We start from the raw sequence: 17,813 nt of genomic DNA, 5'->3' as shown, positions 1-17,813 counted from the left end.
CACTGTCTAAAATCTTATCTAGGTGCTGCGTGATGTCCATCACCTTCGCACCAGGCAGGTAAGTGACCAAGCGATCCTCGCATCCACCAGCCACCCAGCTATCTATATTCCTAATGAGCGAATCTCCAACTACAACAGCAGTTCTAACCCTTCCCTCCCGGGTACAGCTGCTCTTCATTCATGTGGACTATAATTATTTATCTTATTTCAATGGAAGTGAATATATAAATTCTAAATTCAAAAAAGAGAAGTTGAAATAATGACTGTGTTGTCTCCTTTTATGAGGGCATGACACTGGCCTGGATATGATGAGGGATAGTTTATAAACATTTCCAAAAATGTGCCTGTTTTGTAGAGGCAACACAGGGGCCTGTGTCCTTATAAACGAGCCCACTGGCCACTGTTGGAAGCAGATGGACCATTGGTCTGGCCCCAGTGTTTTGTTTTGTTCTGATCCCAAACACACCAACTCCAATTGGCTGGCAGATTTGCAATTCTTTCACTTATGCCAAGGCTGGGCTGGCCTTTGAGGGTCATAACAATGTTAGGGCCATGGCTGTGTCGGGAGCCCACTTGAGCTCAGCCTCCATTGAGGAAATGTGCAAGGCTTCAACGTAGTCTTCGGTCCATACATTCACATCTCACCACTACTTTGAGCTGCATACCTGACGCAACAGTTCTACAGAGTTTGTTTTGGGTCTAGAGGCCCATTTTGTTCTGTTCCAGGCTGTACTGTCACTCAGATTGTATATAGTTTCAGGCTAATCTGTGTTTGACATCGCTGTTGCGAGGTCCTGTTGACCAATGGTTATTGTTTTCAGTGAATCTGGTAGCTAGGGGTTCCCACTTGTGAGAATCATAGGCCTCCTTGTCCTCAGAGAAAGCAAAGATACTTACCTGTAGCAGGTATTCTCCGAGGGCAGTAGGCCTTATATTCTCACATACCCTCCCACCTCCCCTTGGAGCTGTCTCCTTTTTTCTTTTATGCTCTAGTATTGTTCTGGTGGTCCCACGTTTTTACGGCTGGTGGAAAGGCAGTCGCATAGATGCAGCAGAGCGCGATTCGCACTCCAAAGAGCTTTGTAAAAGTTTGTCACAAGCTCCAAACTGGGCAACGCAGATCGCGTTACCCACATGTGAGAATATAAGGCCTGCTGTCCTTGGAGAATATCTGCTACAGGTAAGTATTTTTGCCTTTCTGTGATGGTTTGCAAGTTTCGTATGGGAATTAAACCTATTTTGTACAATTTTTGGTTATTATTCAAACATTGAAATGTAATTTTCAGAATTTTTATATAAGCAAATTGGAGTTTGCCTGCAGAAAATCTTGTTTGAAATTGCCTCTAAGAATGGCTAAAGATTTGTACATTTACCTGTTGTGAAAAAACAGAAGGGTTAGATTGGAGGAAGGAATGTAATGTTTGGGGATTTCGGTGCTCACAGCAGCTTTGTGCCTGCATTCTCCTACTGGATCCAGTTTTGAAAGGAAAACCCCATGGGGTCTTTCCCTTTCAAAATTAGCTTGCATGGCCATAGACTATTTAAATATTGTCCTCAAAGAGTAGAATTAGTTGAGTTGTTTCATTCAGTAAATTTGGTAGTTTTAATGGGTGGAGGAGAGTGAAATTGACCTTTAGTTTCTTTATTGCATTAGAATGCCATAAGGTTCCCTCCCTCTACACACACATCTTGTCTTTATCACCATTTCAGATGGAGCCAGCTTGATATTAATTTGGGAGACCCATTTGGATCATGAGCCTAATTGCTCTTTCTTGGGCCATGCAGGGCAAGGGTTAGGTTTGCAAACACTGCAGAAACAGGAGTCACAGCTTTTTGGGATGAAGTCCCAGCCATCAGACAACAGCTTATTGACTGCATGTGTGGATGCATATGTGCCACGTTCCAAAGGGAATTGCAGTACATATTTCTCGGCCAGGCGACGCTGCAGTGACTGAGGTAAAATGAGGAGAAAATCCCCTCTAGCCCCAGGATGGACTAGTCCAGAACCAGTTGAGTTTAAAAGCTTTGAGGAACAGGAGGAAGTTGGTGGTGAATTTTTAAGAAAGAAAACTTTCATATGTTTTCGATAGGCCAAGATAGATTGGTAAGGAAATATAATTTGATTCTTACATGTGTGCACTTATGCTTCTTATTTTTGTTTGTTGTTTGGCAGGGGTTGAATTTGAGCAGGGAGGGTGTTGAGACATGACTGTTGCTTCTTGTTCATGTGCTGTTTTCCCTTCTTTCTGTATTTTCTGTCAGGTGCTCCTTCTCTTTCCCGGCTTTTAGAAGCTGGTCCTGCGCAGTTCAGCACTCCTCTCCCTCCCTTCTCTGCTGTCAGCTGTGACTGTCCAGCAAACACACCATTGCCCCCTCTTGAATCTGTGTCCCAGCATACCATTCTCATGATGCCAACACTGGCAGCATCAAAGCCAGTATCAGCAGCTCCAGGTGTGTCTTTAAAATGCAGACAGTAGCGAATCCTCTCTGTTCTGTCTTGTGCTCTTTTCCTGTGCAAATGATCATGCTTCCTGTGGAGAGAAGCAGACCTGGTGAGGGAGCTGCTTGGTTCTGGGATGGATTGGACTTGGAGGGGGGGGCATCTAAGTTGGAGTCCCCTGGTGGTGTTTAGTGACTCAGTAGATAGCTTTGTAATATCTTCTATTGCTCTCTTGAATACAGTGACCCCGCCTGATGCCTGTACTTCAGTTTCCAGTATTGGTGATCCTCACACAATGACGGTATCAGTGGATAACAGTGATATCTCAATGATCATAGACTCTATTAACAAGGAGTGTCTGGAGGCCGGGGAAGTTCCAGGGATGCCTAAAGATGCAGGCGTAGATGGCAAGGAAGATCTTGATCTGGCAGAGAAGATGGGCATCGCTGTTTCGTACACTGGGGAAGAACTTGACTTTGACACAGTTGGTGACATTATAGCTATCATTGAGGATAAGGTAAATCTTTTGAGGTGGTGGTTCTGTATTTTCTCTCTCCTGCTTTTTTTTAAACAGACAGGACTAATGGGGGGGGGGGGGGGGGGTTGTTTGTGAGTGGGATGGGTGGCCCCAGATTTTTGGTTTGGTAAATATCAAGCAGTTACTGCTGCTCACACTTTTCTGTCTCTTTTAGTATCATCTGGTTTTGTAGCAGATTTTCCTTCTGTTTAGATGATCCTTGGGTACTAATTTCCCAGCAAATGGATCTGATATTGCACTTCTCCATGTTGTCCTTGAGGACGTGCTCGAGTGTATGCCAGGACTTGGCTTAAGGGTGTTAATATATGGCCTGGCTTTAGATCTACCACTGGAATAGTGATGGGTAAAGCTATGCAGCCTAAAACAACTGAAAAAGTACTGACTAGGCCAAACAACAAGTAAATGATTTAATATTTGAGAATCTGCAAAAAGCAGGTCTGAACAATGAGTCCTGCCACAAATTGGTACAATTTTTAAATCAAATACAGCACCTGTAATGAAAGAATGATGAATCAGATGAATAAAATGGAGCTTATAATTTTGGTATACAATGATACAGAGGTAATACAGAGTCCATGAGATGGTATGAAAAGTATGAAAGGTATGAAAAGTATTGCAGCCGGAAGATGTGAAACTGTTATCTCAACGCTTCCCAAAACATGTTGATAATTAGCAGTAGCTGAGAACGGAAGGAGGTGGGCACATCAGACAGCAGACCGCGTGGGAAAGTATGATCTCAGAAAGTGAGAAAGATTAGGAGCAAGGTTTCTCACCATTCACTTCTATGGAGAGGTTTGTGTATAAAAGAGGGGAGATTTTGCCTTAGTTTGGAACTCCTCCCCAACGCTTCTCTCAGACGGCAGGGCGCTGTGCAGATAAACCCAGAATCTGATGTCTGTATTTGTATCAACTTGAAGACTTGTGTTTGGGTAAGAAATAAAATGTACCTATCTATCTAAACCTATCTCTGTCTCTATTTTATTGATTCTATCTTCTCTTTACCTAACATTTAGCCTACAAGGTAGATCACATACAAGTGACAAGTTTTGGACAGAAAGCTGTAGTTATGGGAATTAGTTTTCAATTACGGCTCCTAATGCCACCCCCTTATGATTGGGTGACAATGGAGGTTAGAGAAACTATACAGAACCTGATATATGAACTAAGTACCTTTAGTCCCCCGTGTGACGGAGTCAGAAAGAGGTCTATAAGGGGGGGGATTAAAACAAGGGGTAACAAACGGGTTGACCTTTCCAGATCCTATGTTCACAGGGGCCTAACACTATCTCTTACCCTGACCACTCACTAGCCAGTCAGATACCCGCAATGAATATGCACGAGATAAATTTGCAGGCTACCTCCATTGTATACAATCTATATCATGTATATTCATTGTGGGTATCTGGAAAATCTGACTGGCTGGATGTGTCCCTATCCCGAGAACTGGGTTAAGAACCCCTATTATAAAGCATCCTATTAAGTCAATTCTTGTAATTGTGTTTCAAGACCTATATTTGGGTCTTATTATAGTGACTGTAGAGTTCAACTTAACACAGCCTCTTCCATTGTTAACATTTGTTCTGTTAAGGAGTTACCTTCTCATGGGGCTATAATTTTGTACTCGTTCCAAAAATAATAGGAGTAGGGGGCATACAGTGAAGCTACAAAGTAGTAAATTTAAAACAAACTGGAGAAAATATTTCTTCACTGAACATCTTAAGTAGAGGAGTGTGGTAGCCGTGTTAGTCCACTCTTAAGGTTATCAATAGTAATGCTTGAATGTTTTCACTTATATACACTGTCAGCTAGCACATTTGCTTATTTCCGATCTGAGGAAGAAGGGCAACCTTCGAAAGCTAATCAAGAAATGTATTAAGTTATGTCCAATAAAAAAGGTATCATCTTATTTCCTCAGCGACCCTCCAGACCGGTCAAGACGCGTGGGTTATGTACTCCTACCAGCAGAGGGAGACTGAGAAAAACACTGAGCTTTGAACACTGCCTATATAACCTGTGCAGTACATACAGTAGCCAGTATTTTCTCAGTCTCAGCAGAGGTAGAAGGACAGCCTGTGCAGTCTTCAATAGTCTGGTGAGGTAGCTTTGATTTTAGGGATAAAGGATTTTGATTTTCTTTCAGGGGATTTTATCCTTTAAGTACCCTGTACGTGGTTTGCCAAAAAAAAAAAAAAAAGTGCTTCGGGGCCCTGGGTCCGGTGGGGCCCAGTAGTTCCCCCTGGGGTGTCACACCTGCTTTGGCGGGTCCCTCCCCCTGTGCTGCTCTCCAGTACTGGGTTACTGGCAGCTTTGTGCCTCGGCTGCTGTCTGTGTACTGCAGCCTTGAGAGCCTTGCAATTTTCAGCTGCCAGACCTGTCTCCTGTCTCTTTAAGGGAGATATATTTATTTATTTAGTATGGAACGAACGGGAGTTCTTTTCCGTCTTAGTAGCGAGAGAGCAGTGTTGCTGGAGCCTGTCTGACATTGGGGCCGGTAAGGGAAAGCGCGGGCTTTACCTTTGTAGTTATGGCGGGCAAACTACTCCGTTGTCGCGCGTGCTCGCGCCGGGGCATCGAATCGCCGGGTGGTCAGTGTCGGTTGTGCGGTGAGCCCAAACGTGTGGAGGCAGTTCCCCCGGAGTTAACCGCGGAAGTCCCGGCGTTAGCGGCGGCCCCCTTAGCAGCGGCAACTCAAGCGGGTCCGGCAGCGGCGCTTTCAGTTTCGGCGGGAACGGCCGCCATTTTGAATTCAGCGCGATGTGCAGAGGCTTCTGTGGTTGAGCAAGTTGCTCCAGTGGGGACACACAAAGTGCCTAATGAGGGTCCAGGAGGGGTTAGCTTTCGTCCAGAGTTTGTTTGGACTCTTTTCCAGGCTTGGAAATCGGGCCCCCCCCAGGGAGTGGAGGGGGTTAGTCCCATGCTGCCTAAAAGACCCCGGATAGAGTGGACAGAGGATGAGGAATGTCTGTCTCAGGTGGGCACGGAAGGCCCATTTAGTGATGGGGGAGAGTCTGAGGTGTTTGAGGGTCCGGTAGATCCGGTGGACTCCCTTCCTGGGGAAGATCCCTCAGTAGTTAGGATTTTTCATAGGGATGAGCTTTCGGAGCTCATTGATCAGGTCACAGCTACCCTTAAATTTAATCCTGAGGTGGCTTCAGGTGAATCTGGGCAGGATCCCTTGGTGAAGGGCATTCAGCGTAGAGCTCGGACCTTCCCTATGAACAAGGATCTCAGGGAGATGATTTCCCAGGAATGGGATTCGCCAGATTCGCCGTGTAAGGTTTCTAAGGCAATGGCGAGACTTTACCCCCTGCCGCAGGAGGATAGGGATTCCCTTAAGGCTCCTACGGTAGATGCAGTGGTGACAGCGGTTACTAAAGCGACGGCTATTCCAGTAGATGGTGGGGCTGCACTCCGTGAACCCCAGGATAGGAGATTGGAAGCATTTCTTAAGCGAAGCTTTGACTTGTCGGCGCTAGCTCTCCAGGCCTCGGTGTGTGGGGGCCTGGTGGCGCGGGCGTGTTTTCGCTGGGCCGAGAAGCTCCTGGATGATCCCGGGGAGTTTGGGACCTCGGGTTTACAGGATTTAGCCAAGTTGGAGATGGGTTCGTCTTTTTTGTCTGACGCACTGTATGATTTGTTGCGTGCGTCGGCAAAAAATATGGCTATGATAGTGGGAGCGCGTAGGGCTCTCTGGTTAAGAGGTTGGGTCACGGATGCGGCCTCTAAGGCTAAGTTGTGTTCTCTTCCCTTCAAGGGTTCTAGGCTTTTTGGCGAAGAGTTGGATAAGTTAGTGAAAGGCCTTAGTGAGGCAAAGGTGCCTCGACTCCCGGATTTTCGTCCCAAGCTGGGAGTTAGGGGTAATTCCTCTCAAGGTAGACTTAGTGAGGCTCGACGGTATAGGCCTGGTAGGTTTAGTGGGGCTACTAGAGGTAGGTTCTTCCAGCGCACCCAGTCCTTTCGCGGGAGTCGTCGCGGAGGCCGGGGCTCGTTCGGGGGAGGTCAGCCCTCGGGGCGGCTTGCCCAATGAAGGTGTGCGGACCCAGGTTCTGGTGCGTGTAGGAGCTCGGCTGAGTCAGTTTTACCAGAACTGGGTCCACATCACATCAGATCAGTGGGTTCTCGAAGTGGTTCGAGATGGTTATGCCCTGGAGTTCGAGACCTCTCCGCCCGAACGGTTTCTAGAGTCCCCTTGTCACTCGAGGCTCAAGAGAGCAGCAGTACGAGACACGTTGCGTCGTCTTCTCAGTCTGGGAGCAGTGGTTTCTGTTCCGCCCGCTCAGCGACGCTCGGGGTGTTACTCAATTTACTTTGTGGTGCCAAAGAAGGAGGATGCCTTTCGGCCTATTTTGGATCTAAAGAGAGTCAATGCAGCGCTCAAAGTTCCCTCTTTTCACATGGAGACCTTGCGGTCGGTCATTGTTGCAGTCCGGCAGGGAGAGTTTCTGACTTCTCTGGACTTGACGGAGGCGTATCTTCACATTCCCATTCGAGCGGCGCACCAGCGTTTTCTTCGCTTTGCAGTTTTGGGGAAGCACTTTCAGTTTTGTGCCCTGCCCTTCGGTCTGGCAACAGCTCCCCGCACCTTTTCCAAGGTCATGGTGGTGGTGGTGGCAGCGTTGCGCCGGCAGGGTATCTTAGTGCACCCGTATCTAGACGATTGGTTGATTCGGGCCAAGTCCCGGGCGGAGAGCGAGGGAGCGACGTCGCGTGTGGTACAGTTTCTCCAGTCTCTGGGCTGGGTGGTGAATTTCGGCAAGAGTCAGTTGGTACCATCGCAGGCTCTGGAGTATCTGGGGGTTCTCTTCGATACGAGGTCGGGTCGAGTGTTTTTGCCTCCCCCGAGAATCAGCAAGTTGCAGGACCTGATTCGGCGGTTTCTTGCACTGCCGTCCCCGACGGCCCGGGCTTACCTGCAAGTTCTGGGGATGATGGCGGCGACCATAGAGGTAGTTCCTTGGGCCCGGGCGCACATGCGTCAGCTTCAGTCCTCTCTCCTCAGTCGGTGGGCTCCCCTGTCGCAGGAGTTGGAGGTACGGCTGCCGATGTCGCCGGTTGTCCGCCGCAGCCTCCGTTGGTGGCTCAGAACTTGCAATCTGGAGAAGGGAATGCCGTTGGAGTCCCCTCAGTGGGTGGTTCTTGTCACAGACGCAAGCCTGCTAGGATGGGGAGCGCATTGTCTCGGTCAGGTAGCGCAGGGGCGGTGGTCCATCAACCGGTTGGAGACTCGGGCCATTCGGTTGGCTCTTCACAGTTTTCAGTCAATGCTTCTCCACAAGGCAGTCAGAGTGCTCTGCGACAATGCCACAGCCGTGGCCTATGTCAATCGGCAAGGGGGCACAAAGAGTCAGGCGGTCGCGGAGGAGACGGCACTGTTATGCCACTGGGCGGAAGTTCATCTTCAGGCGCTCTCGGCGGCTCATGTGGCCGGGGTGGACAATGTAGACGCAGATTTTTTGAGCCGGCATACTCTGGATCCCGGAGAGTGGTCTCTGCATCAGGCGGTGTTCGGCCGAATTGTGTCGGTCTGGGGTATGCCAGTTATGGATCTGATGGCCACGGCGCGCAATGCCCAAGTCCCCAGGTTTTTCAGTCGTTGGAGAGATCCGCGTGCGGAGGGTCTCGACGCTCTGCTGTTACCCTGGCCGCAGGGATTGCTGTATGTGTTTCCTCCGTGGCCGTTGGTAGGTCGAGTAATTCAGCGCATCGAGCGGCACTCAGGCCGGGTAATTTTGATAGCTCCAAACTGGCCGCGTCGACCGTGGTACGGAGATCTGGTGCGGTTGGCGATCGCGAAGCCCCTTCAGTTGTCGGAAACGGTACTCTTGTGTCAAGGTCCGATAGTGATGCCAGACCCGGCTCGGTTCTCGCTTATGGCTTGGCTCTTGAGAGGCACAGGTTGAGGAAGAAAGGGTTTTCTGCCAGAGTCATTGATACAATGTTGAAGTCCCGCAGAACCTCCACCTCTTTGGCGTATGTTCGCGTTTGGAGATTGTTTGAGCACTGGTGTGCAGAGCGGACGGTGATGCCTTTTCGTTCCTCGGTGGCAGAGGTGTTGGAATTTTTGCAGGATGGTTTGGACAGGGGTCTGGCCTTGGCTACCTTGAAGGTGCAGGTGGCAGCGTTGTCATGTTTTCGGGGGAAGGTTCAGGGGAAGTCCATTGCTTCTATTCCGGAGGTTGTTCGTTTTTTGAAGGGTGTGAAGTTGTTGCGGCCGCCTCGTCGGCGGTTGGTTCCCCCGTGGGATTTGAATCTCGTTTTAGATGCCTTAGTCAGACCTCCATTTGAACCTTTGGTTGCGGCTTCCTGCAAAGATCTTTCCTTGAAGGCGGTTTTTCTGGTAGCTATTACCTCAGCTCGGAGAGTCTCGGAATTGCAGGCTTTGTCGTGTAGAGAGCCCTTTCTGTCTTTTCCAAGGAAAGGGTGTCTTTGAGGCCGGTGCCTTCCTTTTTGCCAAAGGTGGTGTCAGAGTTTCATGTTAATCAGGTCATTTCGTTGCCTGTTTTAGGTAACTTGGAGGGAGATTCGGAACAGCGTCGGCTGACGAAGTTGGATGTTCGTCGCATCTTGCGGTGTTATCTGTCTAGAACTCAGGAATTCAGAGTGTCGGATCGTTTGTTCGTGCTTCATGGTGGCCCTAAAAAGGGCGCAGCGGCGTCCAAGGCGACTATAGCAAGATGGTTGAAGGAGGCGATTGCGTCGGCCTATTTGGTGAAGGGCCGTGAGGTTCCTAAGGGGTTTTCTGCTCATTCTACCAGAGCAGTTGCGGCCTCCTGGGCGGAGAATAGTATGATTCCGCCTTCAGATATTTGTCGGGCGGCGGTTTGGTCTTCGTTGCATTCGTTTGTGAAGCATTATAGGATTGATGTGCAGGCGAAGGAAGAGGCGAGTTTTGGAGCAGCAGTGTTGACCTCTGGCCTTCGTAGATCCCGCCCATAAGGTATTTACTGCTTTGGTACGTCCCACGCGTCTTGACCGGTCTGGAGGGTCGCTGAGGAAGGTGAAATTAGATCTTACCTGCTAATTTTCTTTCCTCTAGACCCTCCAGACCGGTCAAGGACCCGCCCAGATATACTGTAGGCCAGGAGGTAGTTTTTCGGTGAGCATCTCTTGGCAGCTGATGATTGTCATAATCTCAGACTCTTGTTACCAGTTTTTGGCTGGTCTGGGTCTGGTGCAGGTGTGGCGTTGCAGATAGTCCACCTGTGGAAGCACGAATTGACAGTCTTTACAATGCAAATAAAAGAAACAGTGATTGTTCTTGCAGTTGGCGGAAGCCATGTACAGGGTTGCTAGTTAAAGTTCAAGTTGTGTTTTTTGGTTACTCTGCTTTGTGAGTGGCATACTGGCTACTGTATGTACTGCACAGGTTATATAGGCAGTGTTCAAAGCTCAGTGTTTTTCTCAGTCTCCCTCTGCTGGTAGGAGTACATAACCCACGCGTCTTGACCGGTCTGGAGGGTCTAGAGGAAAGAAAATTAGCAGGTAAGATCTAATTTCACCTTTCTTTTCCATGTTTTATTTTGTTTGATTTCTATTGATAACCTTCACTGAACATGTAATTAAACTTTGTTGTCAGAGAATGTAGTAAAAGCAGTTAGCTTAGCAGGGTTTAAAAAGATTTGGCTAATTTCCTAAAAGAAAAGTCCATAAGCCATTATTATGATGGACGTGGGAAAGTCCACTGCTTATTTCTAGGATAACTGTCAAATTAAACCAGCGTAAATCTACTGAACTTTTCTCAAATTCAAAACCCCAAAAAAGTAGATTTTCAAGCAAAAGCACCTATATAATTTCACATAGATTGTTCAGGGCAAGTCTCGTATAGTCACTGGGGTTAATATCTTATCACCTATAAGGTGTGCCCCTCTTTAGTGACAAATTTGATCATAGACTGCCCCCCACCTTCCTAATTAGTTGAATCCCACTTGATGTAGGTTTATTCGATCTTCTTCTTTTTTTATTTTTCTGTTTATTTTTTCAATTCAATTATGCTATCATTTAACATCCTTTACGGTTGAAAAGCTTTCACATTTCGTGCTAATGTAGGTAACTTTATTGCACTTATCTATATGCCCAGGTGTGGCCGCAACTCGACAGGTGCCTGTTTCGCAATTCCAGCTTTCTCAAGGGTTAATATCACACCAGACAGTCTTTCAGCTTCTCCTCTGCCTCCTATCTGGTGTGATATTAACCCTTGAGAAAGCTGGAATTGCGAAACGGGCACCTGTCGGGTTGTGGCCACACCTGGGCATATAGATAAGTGCAATAAAGTTAACTACGCTAGCACGAAACGTGAAAGCTTTTCTACCGTAAAGGATGTTAAATGATAGCATGATTGAAGTGAAAAAATAAATAAAAAAATAAGGAGACTGAATAAATCCACATCAAGTAGGATTCAACTCCCCCTTCATTATCTCCTCAGACCCTTGCTGAATTCTTTCACAACAAGGTTGAAAAGATAAACCTTGCTTTCTCTACCTCACCACCTCTCCCTCCACTAGTCCGTTCCCCTCTCTCTCCTTCCCCTCATTCCCTTTCCTCCTTTCCTGAAGTTACTATTGAGGAAACTACACTTCTCCTTTCTTCCTCAAAATGTACCACCTGTTCCTCTGATCCCATTCCCACCCACCTTCTTAATGCCATCTCTCCTGCTCTTATTCCTTTTATCTGTCACATTCTCAACCTCTCACTTTCCACTGCGACTGTCCCTGCTGCCTTTAAACATGCTGTGGTCACACCTCTCCTTAAGAAGTCTTCACTTGACCCTACTTGTCCCTCTAATTACCGACCCATCTCCCTCCTTCCTTTTCTCTCCAAATTACTTGAGCATGCTGTTCACCGCCGCTGCCTTGATTTTCTCTCCTCACATGCTATTCTTGACCCACTACAATCTGGTTTTCGCCCTCTCCACTCAACCGAAACTGCGCTTACTAAAGTCTCCAATGACCTATTACTGGCTAAATCCAGAGGTCAATATTCCATCCTCATTCTTCTTGATCTTTCCGCTGCTTTTGACACTGTCGATCACAGCATACTTCTCGATACCCTGTCCTCACTTGGATTCCAGGGCTCTGTCCTTTCCTGGCTCTCTTCCTACCTCTCCCTCCGCACCTTTAGTGTTCACTCTGGTGGATCCTCTTCTACTTCTATCCCTCTGCCTGTCGGCGTACCTCAGGGTTCTGTTCTTGGTCCCCTCCTCTTTTCTATCTACATTTTTTCCCTTGGTTCATTAATCTCATCCCATGGCTTTTCCTACCATCTCTATGCTGATGACTCCCAAATCTACCTTTCTACCCCTGATATCTCACCTTGCATCCAAACCAAAGTTTCAGCGTGCTTGTCTGACATTGCTGTCTGGATGTCTCAACGCCACCTGAAATTAAATATGACCAAAACCGAGCTTCTCATTTTCCCCCCCAAACCCACCTCCCCGCTCCCCCCATTTTCTATTTCTGTTGATGGCTCTCTCATTCTCCCGGTCTCCTCAGCTCGAAACCTTGGGGTCATCTTTGACTCTTCTCTCTCCTTCTCTGCTCATATCCAGCAGATTGCCAAGACCTGTCGTTTCTTTCTTTACAACATTCGTAAAATCCGCCCCTTTCTTTCCGAGCACTCTACCAAAACCCTCATCCACACCCTTGTCACCTCTCGTTTAGACTACTGCAATCTGCTTTTTGCTGGCCTCCCACTTAGTCACCTCTCCCCTCTCCAGTCGGTTCAAAACTCTGCTGCCCGTCTCATCTTCCGCCAGGGTCGCTTTACTCATACTACCCCTCTCCTCAAGACCCTTCACTGGCTCCCTATCCGTTTTCGCATCCTGTTCAAACTTCTTCTACTAACCTATAAATGTACTCACTCTGCTGCTCCCCAGTATCTCTCCACACTCGTCCTTCCCTACACCCCTTCCCGTGCACTCCGCTCCATGGATAAATCCTTCTTATCTGTTCCCTTCTCCACTACTGCCAACTCCAGACTTTGCGCCTTCTGTCTCGCTGCACCCTACGCCTGGAATAAACTTCCTGAGCCCCTACGTCTTGCCCCATCCTTGGCCACCTTTAAATCTAGACTGAAAGCCCACCTCTTTAACATTGCTTTTGACTCGTAACCACTTGTAACCACTCGCCTCCACCTTCCCTCCTCTCTTCCTTCCTGTTCACATTAATTGATTTGATTTGCTTACTTTATTTATTTTTTGTCTATTAGATTGTAAGCTCTTTGAGCAGGGACTGTCTTTCTTCTATGTTTGTGCAGCGCTGCGTATGCCTTGTAGTGCTATAGAAATGCTAAATAGTAATAGTAGTAGTAGTAATATTAACCCCAGTGACTATACGAGACTTGCCCTGAACAATCTATGTGAAATTATATAGGTGCTTTTGCTTGAAAATCTACATTTTTGGGGTTTTGTATTTCTAGGATGAGCAGCATAAAATCTGTTTTGTTGTTCTGGGATCTTGCCAGGTACTTGAGACCTGGATTAGCCATTGTTGGAAACAGGATACTGGGTTTGATGGACCTTCAGTCTGTCACAGTATGGCAACACTTAAGTTCTTATGTAATTTAGTTTTTATGCAGTCTCCTACCCTTGCCTGACCACAATTTTCCACACTTTTTTTTTTTTTTAGCAGAGTTTGAATTTGACCTTCTGAACACTTAATTCTGAAAGTGTTTTTTTCTGGCCACGTGATGTTGTTTCAGTAGAATAACAAACACCAAGCCTCATTAGCAGTAACCCTTCCCCGCTTTTTTTGGTTTTATTTCTTCCAGGTGTCTTTTAATCCCTCCAAAAGTATTATTACTCCTTAGCTCAACTGAACTTGAAGGACAGGCCAGGAGTCAGCATCCAGCACCAACAGAAAGCTGCACAAGGTATGTCTATCCACCTGCTGAGATAAAGAGAATATTGAAGGGGCAGCTGCTGCACAGTATCCTACATGGCAGAGCTTTGTTCTCTCTATCTCCTCCTGCTGGTAGATGGACATAACCTGCAAGTCTGTGGATTGATCTGTGGGATGAAATGGAAGTATTATATTCATAATAATTCATTCATTTGCCCACGTGATGCTTCTTCTGCCCTCTCCTTTTGACTTCACCCACTAATTTTAGTGTCTCATTCTGAAATCTGCTCCTTCGTTTTCACCCTTATACACAACCTAAAGTGAATTCATGCAAAAATCAACTCCTCTTATTCTCTCCCTGCTCTTACTGTGACCTTTGCTGGTTCCATCTCTGTTACAACAGGTAGATGAGCATCCTGAAGTGTTGGACGTTGCGGCAGTGGAAGCTGCTCTTTCCTTTTGTGAAGAGAATGATGATCCTCAGTCTCTGCCTGGCCCCTGGGATCAGACACTACAGGAAGAAAAACCTGGCAAGCAGGTGTTGCCAGTCCCAGAACTAGTAACTGTGAAGCAGGAGAAATCCTGCTGTGAAGAAATTGAAGGAGCTGGGATCAGAGGCCTGATAGGCATCAGAGAGCTTGGATCAGAAGTCAAATCTGAATCATCAGAACAGGATCACATAGGTCAGGGTGAGGCGGGACCCATTCTCAAAGTGGAACCTGTAGAATTCAGGATTGGGGCAGAGAAATGGAAAGATGCAGGAGAGACCTCTGAAATAGAGTCCAGTTCCAGACAAGGAGATCGGCTGCCATTTTCTGTGAAAGCTGAGGTATGTGGAGGGATGGGGAATTGGAGATGGTAGAGACAAGGACAGGGCTGAAGAGTAAGAGACGTGAGCCTATGGCAGAGGATGGGTAAGGCTCTTGAATGAAGGCTGGAAAAGAGGGAGCTGAAGTGGGAAATAAGAGGAGGAGGGAGGAGAAAGTGGGGAAAATGGGAGCAGGTCACAGGGAAATATGGGATGGGCCTTTGGAAAAAGGTTAGAAATAAGCAGAGGATGGGCCATGATTTAAAGAGGAGTCTGGGGTCTCTAGGATCAGTGAACTGTGGTTAATGAGTTATGGTAAAGCATGATTGCTTTTGCAGGTTATTGCCTCTATAATGTTGTTATGATTAGAATCAATTTATTTTCACATGAGGACTTCTGCAGCCAATTGCATTTCAGAGAGAAACTTGTTTGTTCATATCTAGGCCTCCCTAGAAAAGATATCTCAGACTGAGCATTTCTCAAGTGACAGTGGACATGGACCCAGACTGGATCCAGAACCTGCATTACAGCTACTGGGTAGGAAAATAACTGAATGGTGTGTGGCTCATTGTATAAGATTGGGACTTGGGTTGGTGGGCAATTAGGAAGCAATGCATGGGGACGGATCTCATCTTTTAATAATGGACACCCACCTCAATGCAACATCTTTCTTTCAATTCTAGACACTGTGAAAGAGGAACCAAGAGTTCTATCTGGAAGCCAAGACAAGGTAAAAGGGCATTAATAGGAAAGCTTTTGTCCTTCTCATCTCCCTTTTGTTTTTGTCTTCTATCTAGAGCAGCCATTCCCAACCCCCAGTCCTCAGGGTTCACCTAGTCCCATCAGGTTTTCAGGATATCCACAATGAATATGCATGAGAGAGATTTGCATGCACTGCCTCCACATTGCATGCATATTTAACTCAAATATTCATTGCGGATATCCTAAAAACCCAATGGGACCAGGTGTGCCATGAGGACTGGTTTGGGAAAGGCTGATCTAGAGCTTTCTTTTCTCTCCTCCATCAATTGTTTACTCTTTCAAAACCTACAAAGACTAGGGGACACACCATGAAATTATTTAGTGGTTCATTTAAAACAAATAGGAGAGAATATTTTTTCATGTAATGCATAATTAAGCTCTGGAATTTGTTGCCTGTGGTTGTGGTAAAAGCAGTTAGTATAAATTTATTTATTAGAATGTATTTACTGCCTTTTCGAAGGAACTCACTCAAGGCGGTGTACAGTAAGATTAAATCAGACATGAGTAATAACAATACATTTTAATTGACAGTGTAAGGTATAATCAAAGGTGGAACATATAGATAGGTAAGAGAGTAAGAGGAGTTAGAAAATAAGATGACTAAGGGGCTTGTTTTCAAAGACTTAACCTATGGAAGTATGGAAGTAACCTTTGGAACTTTGTAAGTTTTTAAGTGCTTTGAAAATATTTTACTGTATATGTTAAAAAAGGTTTGGACAAGTTCCTGAAGGAAAAGTACTTAAACCATATTCCTTAGTGTCCTCACCAGACCAGTCCAAAACATGTGGGTTGTGCACATCAACCAGCTGATGGCGAGAGAGAAAAAAAGTGCTGGGTGCTTTGCCCAATAAGGGCACCATGCAACCTTAGATGCTCAGTATTTTTTTGTGTCCAGCAGATGGAAACAGGTAGACCGTGGAGCTTCTAAACTGATTACTGAAGCAGCTCCTGACTCAGTTGGAGAACTGGGCATCAGTTGAGCAGACGGTTACATAACGAAGTTTTTAAGCTCCAAAAGAAAAAGAGAGGACATATAGCAAATTTAATTTGATCTGGAGCTGGGATGATATTTGGAGCAGTCCGAATTCTCTCTCCCCTCTCTTCTCCTTCCCTGCTCACTGCTGTTTTCTTCTTTCCTCTGGAATGGGCATAAACATTCGAATAGGAAGTTGCTTCACCTCAAGACTTCAGAAGAACTCTGCAGCATGTTGTTCCAGGCCACACTAGTGGTTAGTAGAAACAGGTGGAAGTAAGCACCCGTACTGCAAGGAGGGAGGGATGATATCCTTTTTTTGACTAGTGCCGAGGGATCTTGGGCTAGAGAACAAGTATGAAGGCTGGCAGCAGTTTCTTCCAGAGCGCTAGGCCAAAGCATCAATCTTTCCTATTGGCTTGGCCCAAGTGCCTGAGGTAATTTTGGGGGCACATTTCAAGATGCAGGCCTCAGTGGAAGGGGATAGCTCAAAGCAGTGCGAACCCCCTCCCCCCAGTTTATTTTCCTTCAACTAGAGTTTTTTCTTTTATCTTTCACTGTTTATTAAGTTTCTCCGAGGACAAGCAGGCTGCTTGTTCTCACGACTGGGTTAACGTCCACGGCAGCCCCCACCAACCGGAACAAAACTTCGCGGGCGGTCCCGCACACAGGGCACGCCCACTGCGCATGCGCGGCCGTCTTCCCGCCCGTGCGCGACCGTTCCCGCTCAGTCTTTTCTTTTCCGCGCTGGAGAGAGCCGTGTTCGTCTCTCTCTCTCTGTCAGCCCCGGAAACCGGATCGCGCCTTAGCCGCGAATTTTTTCTTCTTTGTTTGTTTCTTCGTTTGTTTTTCTTTTATTCAGTTTTCTTTTAAAAAAAAAGAAAAAACTTTGTTTCCCCCCCCCTCGTAAACGTTTAGCGGGGGGCGCGGTCGATTTCTTTTCGGGTGTGCTTTTTACCGCCACCATCGACAACTTTGACTTCGCCGACGCGATTTTTCCGTCGATGTCCTCGAAGGTCCCGAGTGGATTTAAGAAGTGTGGTCGGTGCGGCCGGCATATCTCGCAGACCGACACTCACGCTTGGTGCCTCCAGTGCCTCGGGCCGGAGCACGATACCAAGACGTGCACCTTGTGTCTCGGTTTACGGAAACGGACATAGGTGGCGAGGCAAGTTCTGCGGGACCGTCTTTTTGGAACTTGCGCCGACCCCTCGACGTCGACAGCATCGGTGTCGACGGCCGGATCTTCGGTACCGGTACCGATGTCCACGACCCCAGGAGCACAGGTTCCGTTGGCCCGCCGGTCTTCCGGAGATGGCAGGGGTGAGCGGCCGCGTTGGCAATCGGCCCCGGTCACTCCCTCTACCCAGGGCCATCGGGACCGAACTCTGTCGGACCCGATCCCTCGAGGCCGAGGGGGATCTACCTCCTCCTCTTCGGTAGCGACGATGACGGGC

At 47.2% G+C, this 17,813-nt stretch overlaps 1 protein-coding gene across 5 annotated transcripts in view; it reads left to right on the top strand.

Moving 5' to 3' along the window:
• BRD8 (bromodomain containing 8) overlaps positions 1–17,813 on the top strand; it is a 235,522-nt gene that overhangs the window by 130,551 nt on the left and 87,158 nt on the right. For 3 of the 5 annotated variants that reach the window (XM_030211274.1, XM_030211275.1, XM_030211273.1), the window contains exons 11-15: positions 2,263–2,451; positions 2,683–2,957; positions 14,217–14,642; positions 15,065–15,158; positions 15,305–15,351. In XM_030211274.1, coding sequence (XP_030067134.1) covers positions 2,263–2,451; positions 2,683–2,957; positions 14,217–14,642; positions 15,065–15,158; positions 15,305–15,351 — 1,031 coding nt within the window. The remainder of the gene's footprint in view (positions 1–2,262; positions 2,452–2,682; positions 2,958–14,216; positions 14,643–15,064; positions 15,159–15,304; positions 15,352–17,813) is intronic. The other 2 variants (XM_030211276.1, XM_030211277.1) reach the window with 1 other exon arrangement.

Source organism: Microcaecilia unicolor, chromosome 8 (genome assembly GCF_901765095.1).
Source record: "Microcaecilia unicolor chromosome 8, aMicUni1.1, whole genome shotgun sequence".
Lineage (NCBI taxonomy): Eukaryota > Metazoa > Chordata > Amphibia > Gymnophiona > Siphonopidae > Microcaecilia > Microcaecilia unicolor.
The sequence above is the reverse complement of the archived record's forward strand: the minus strand, read 5'-3'. Positions and strand labels throughout refer to the sequence as shown.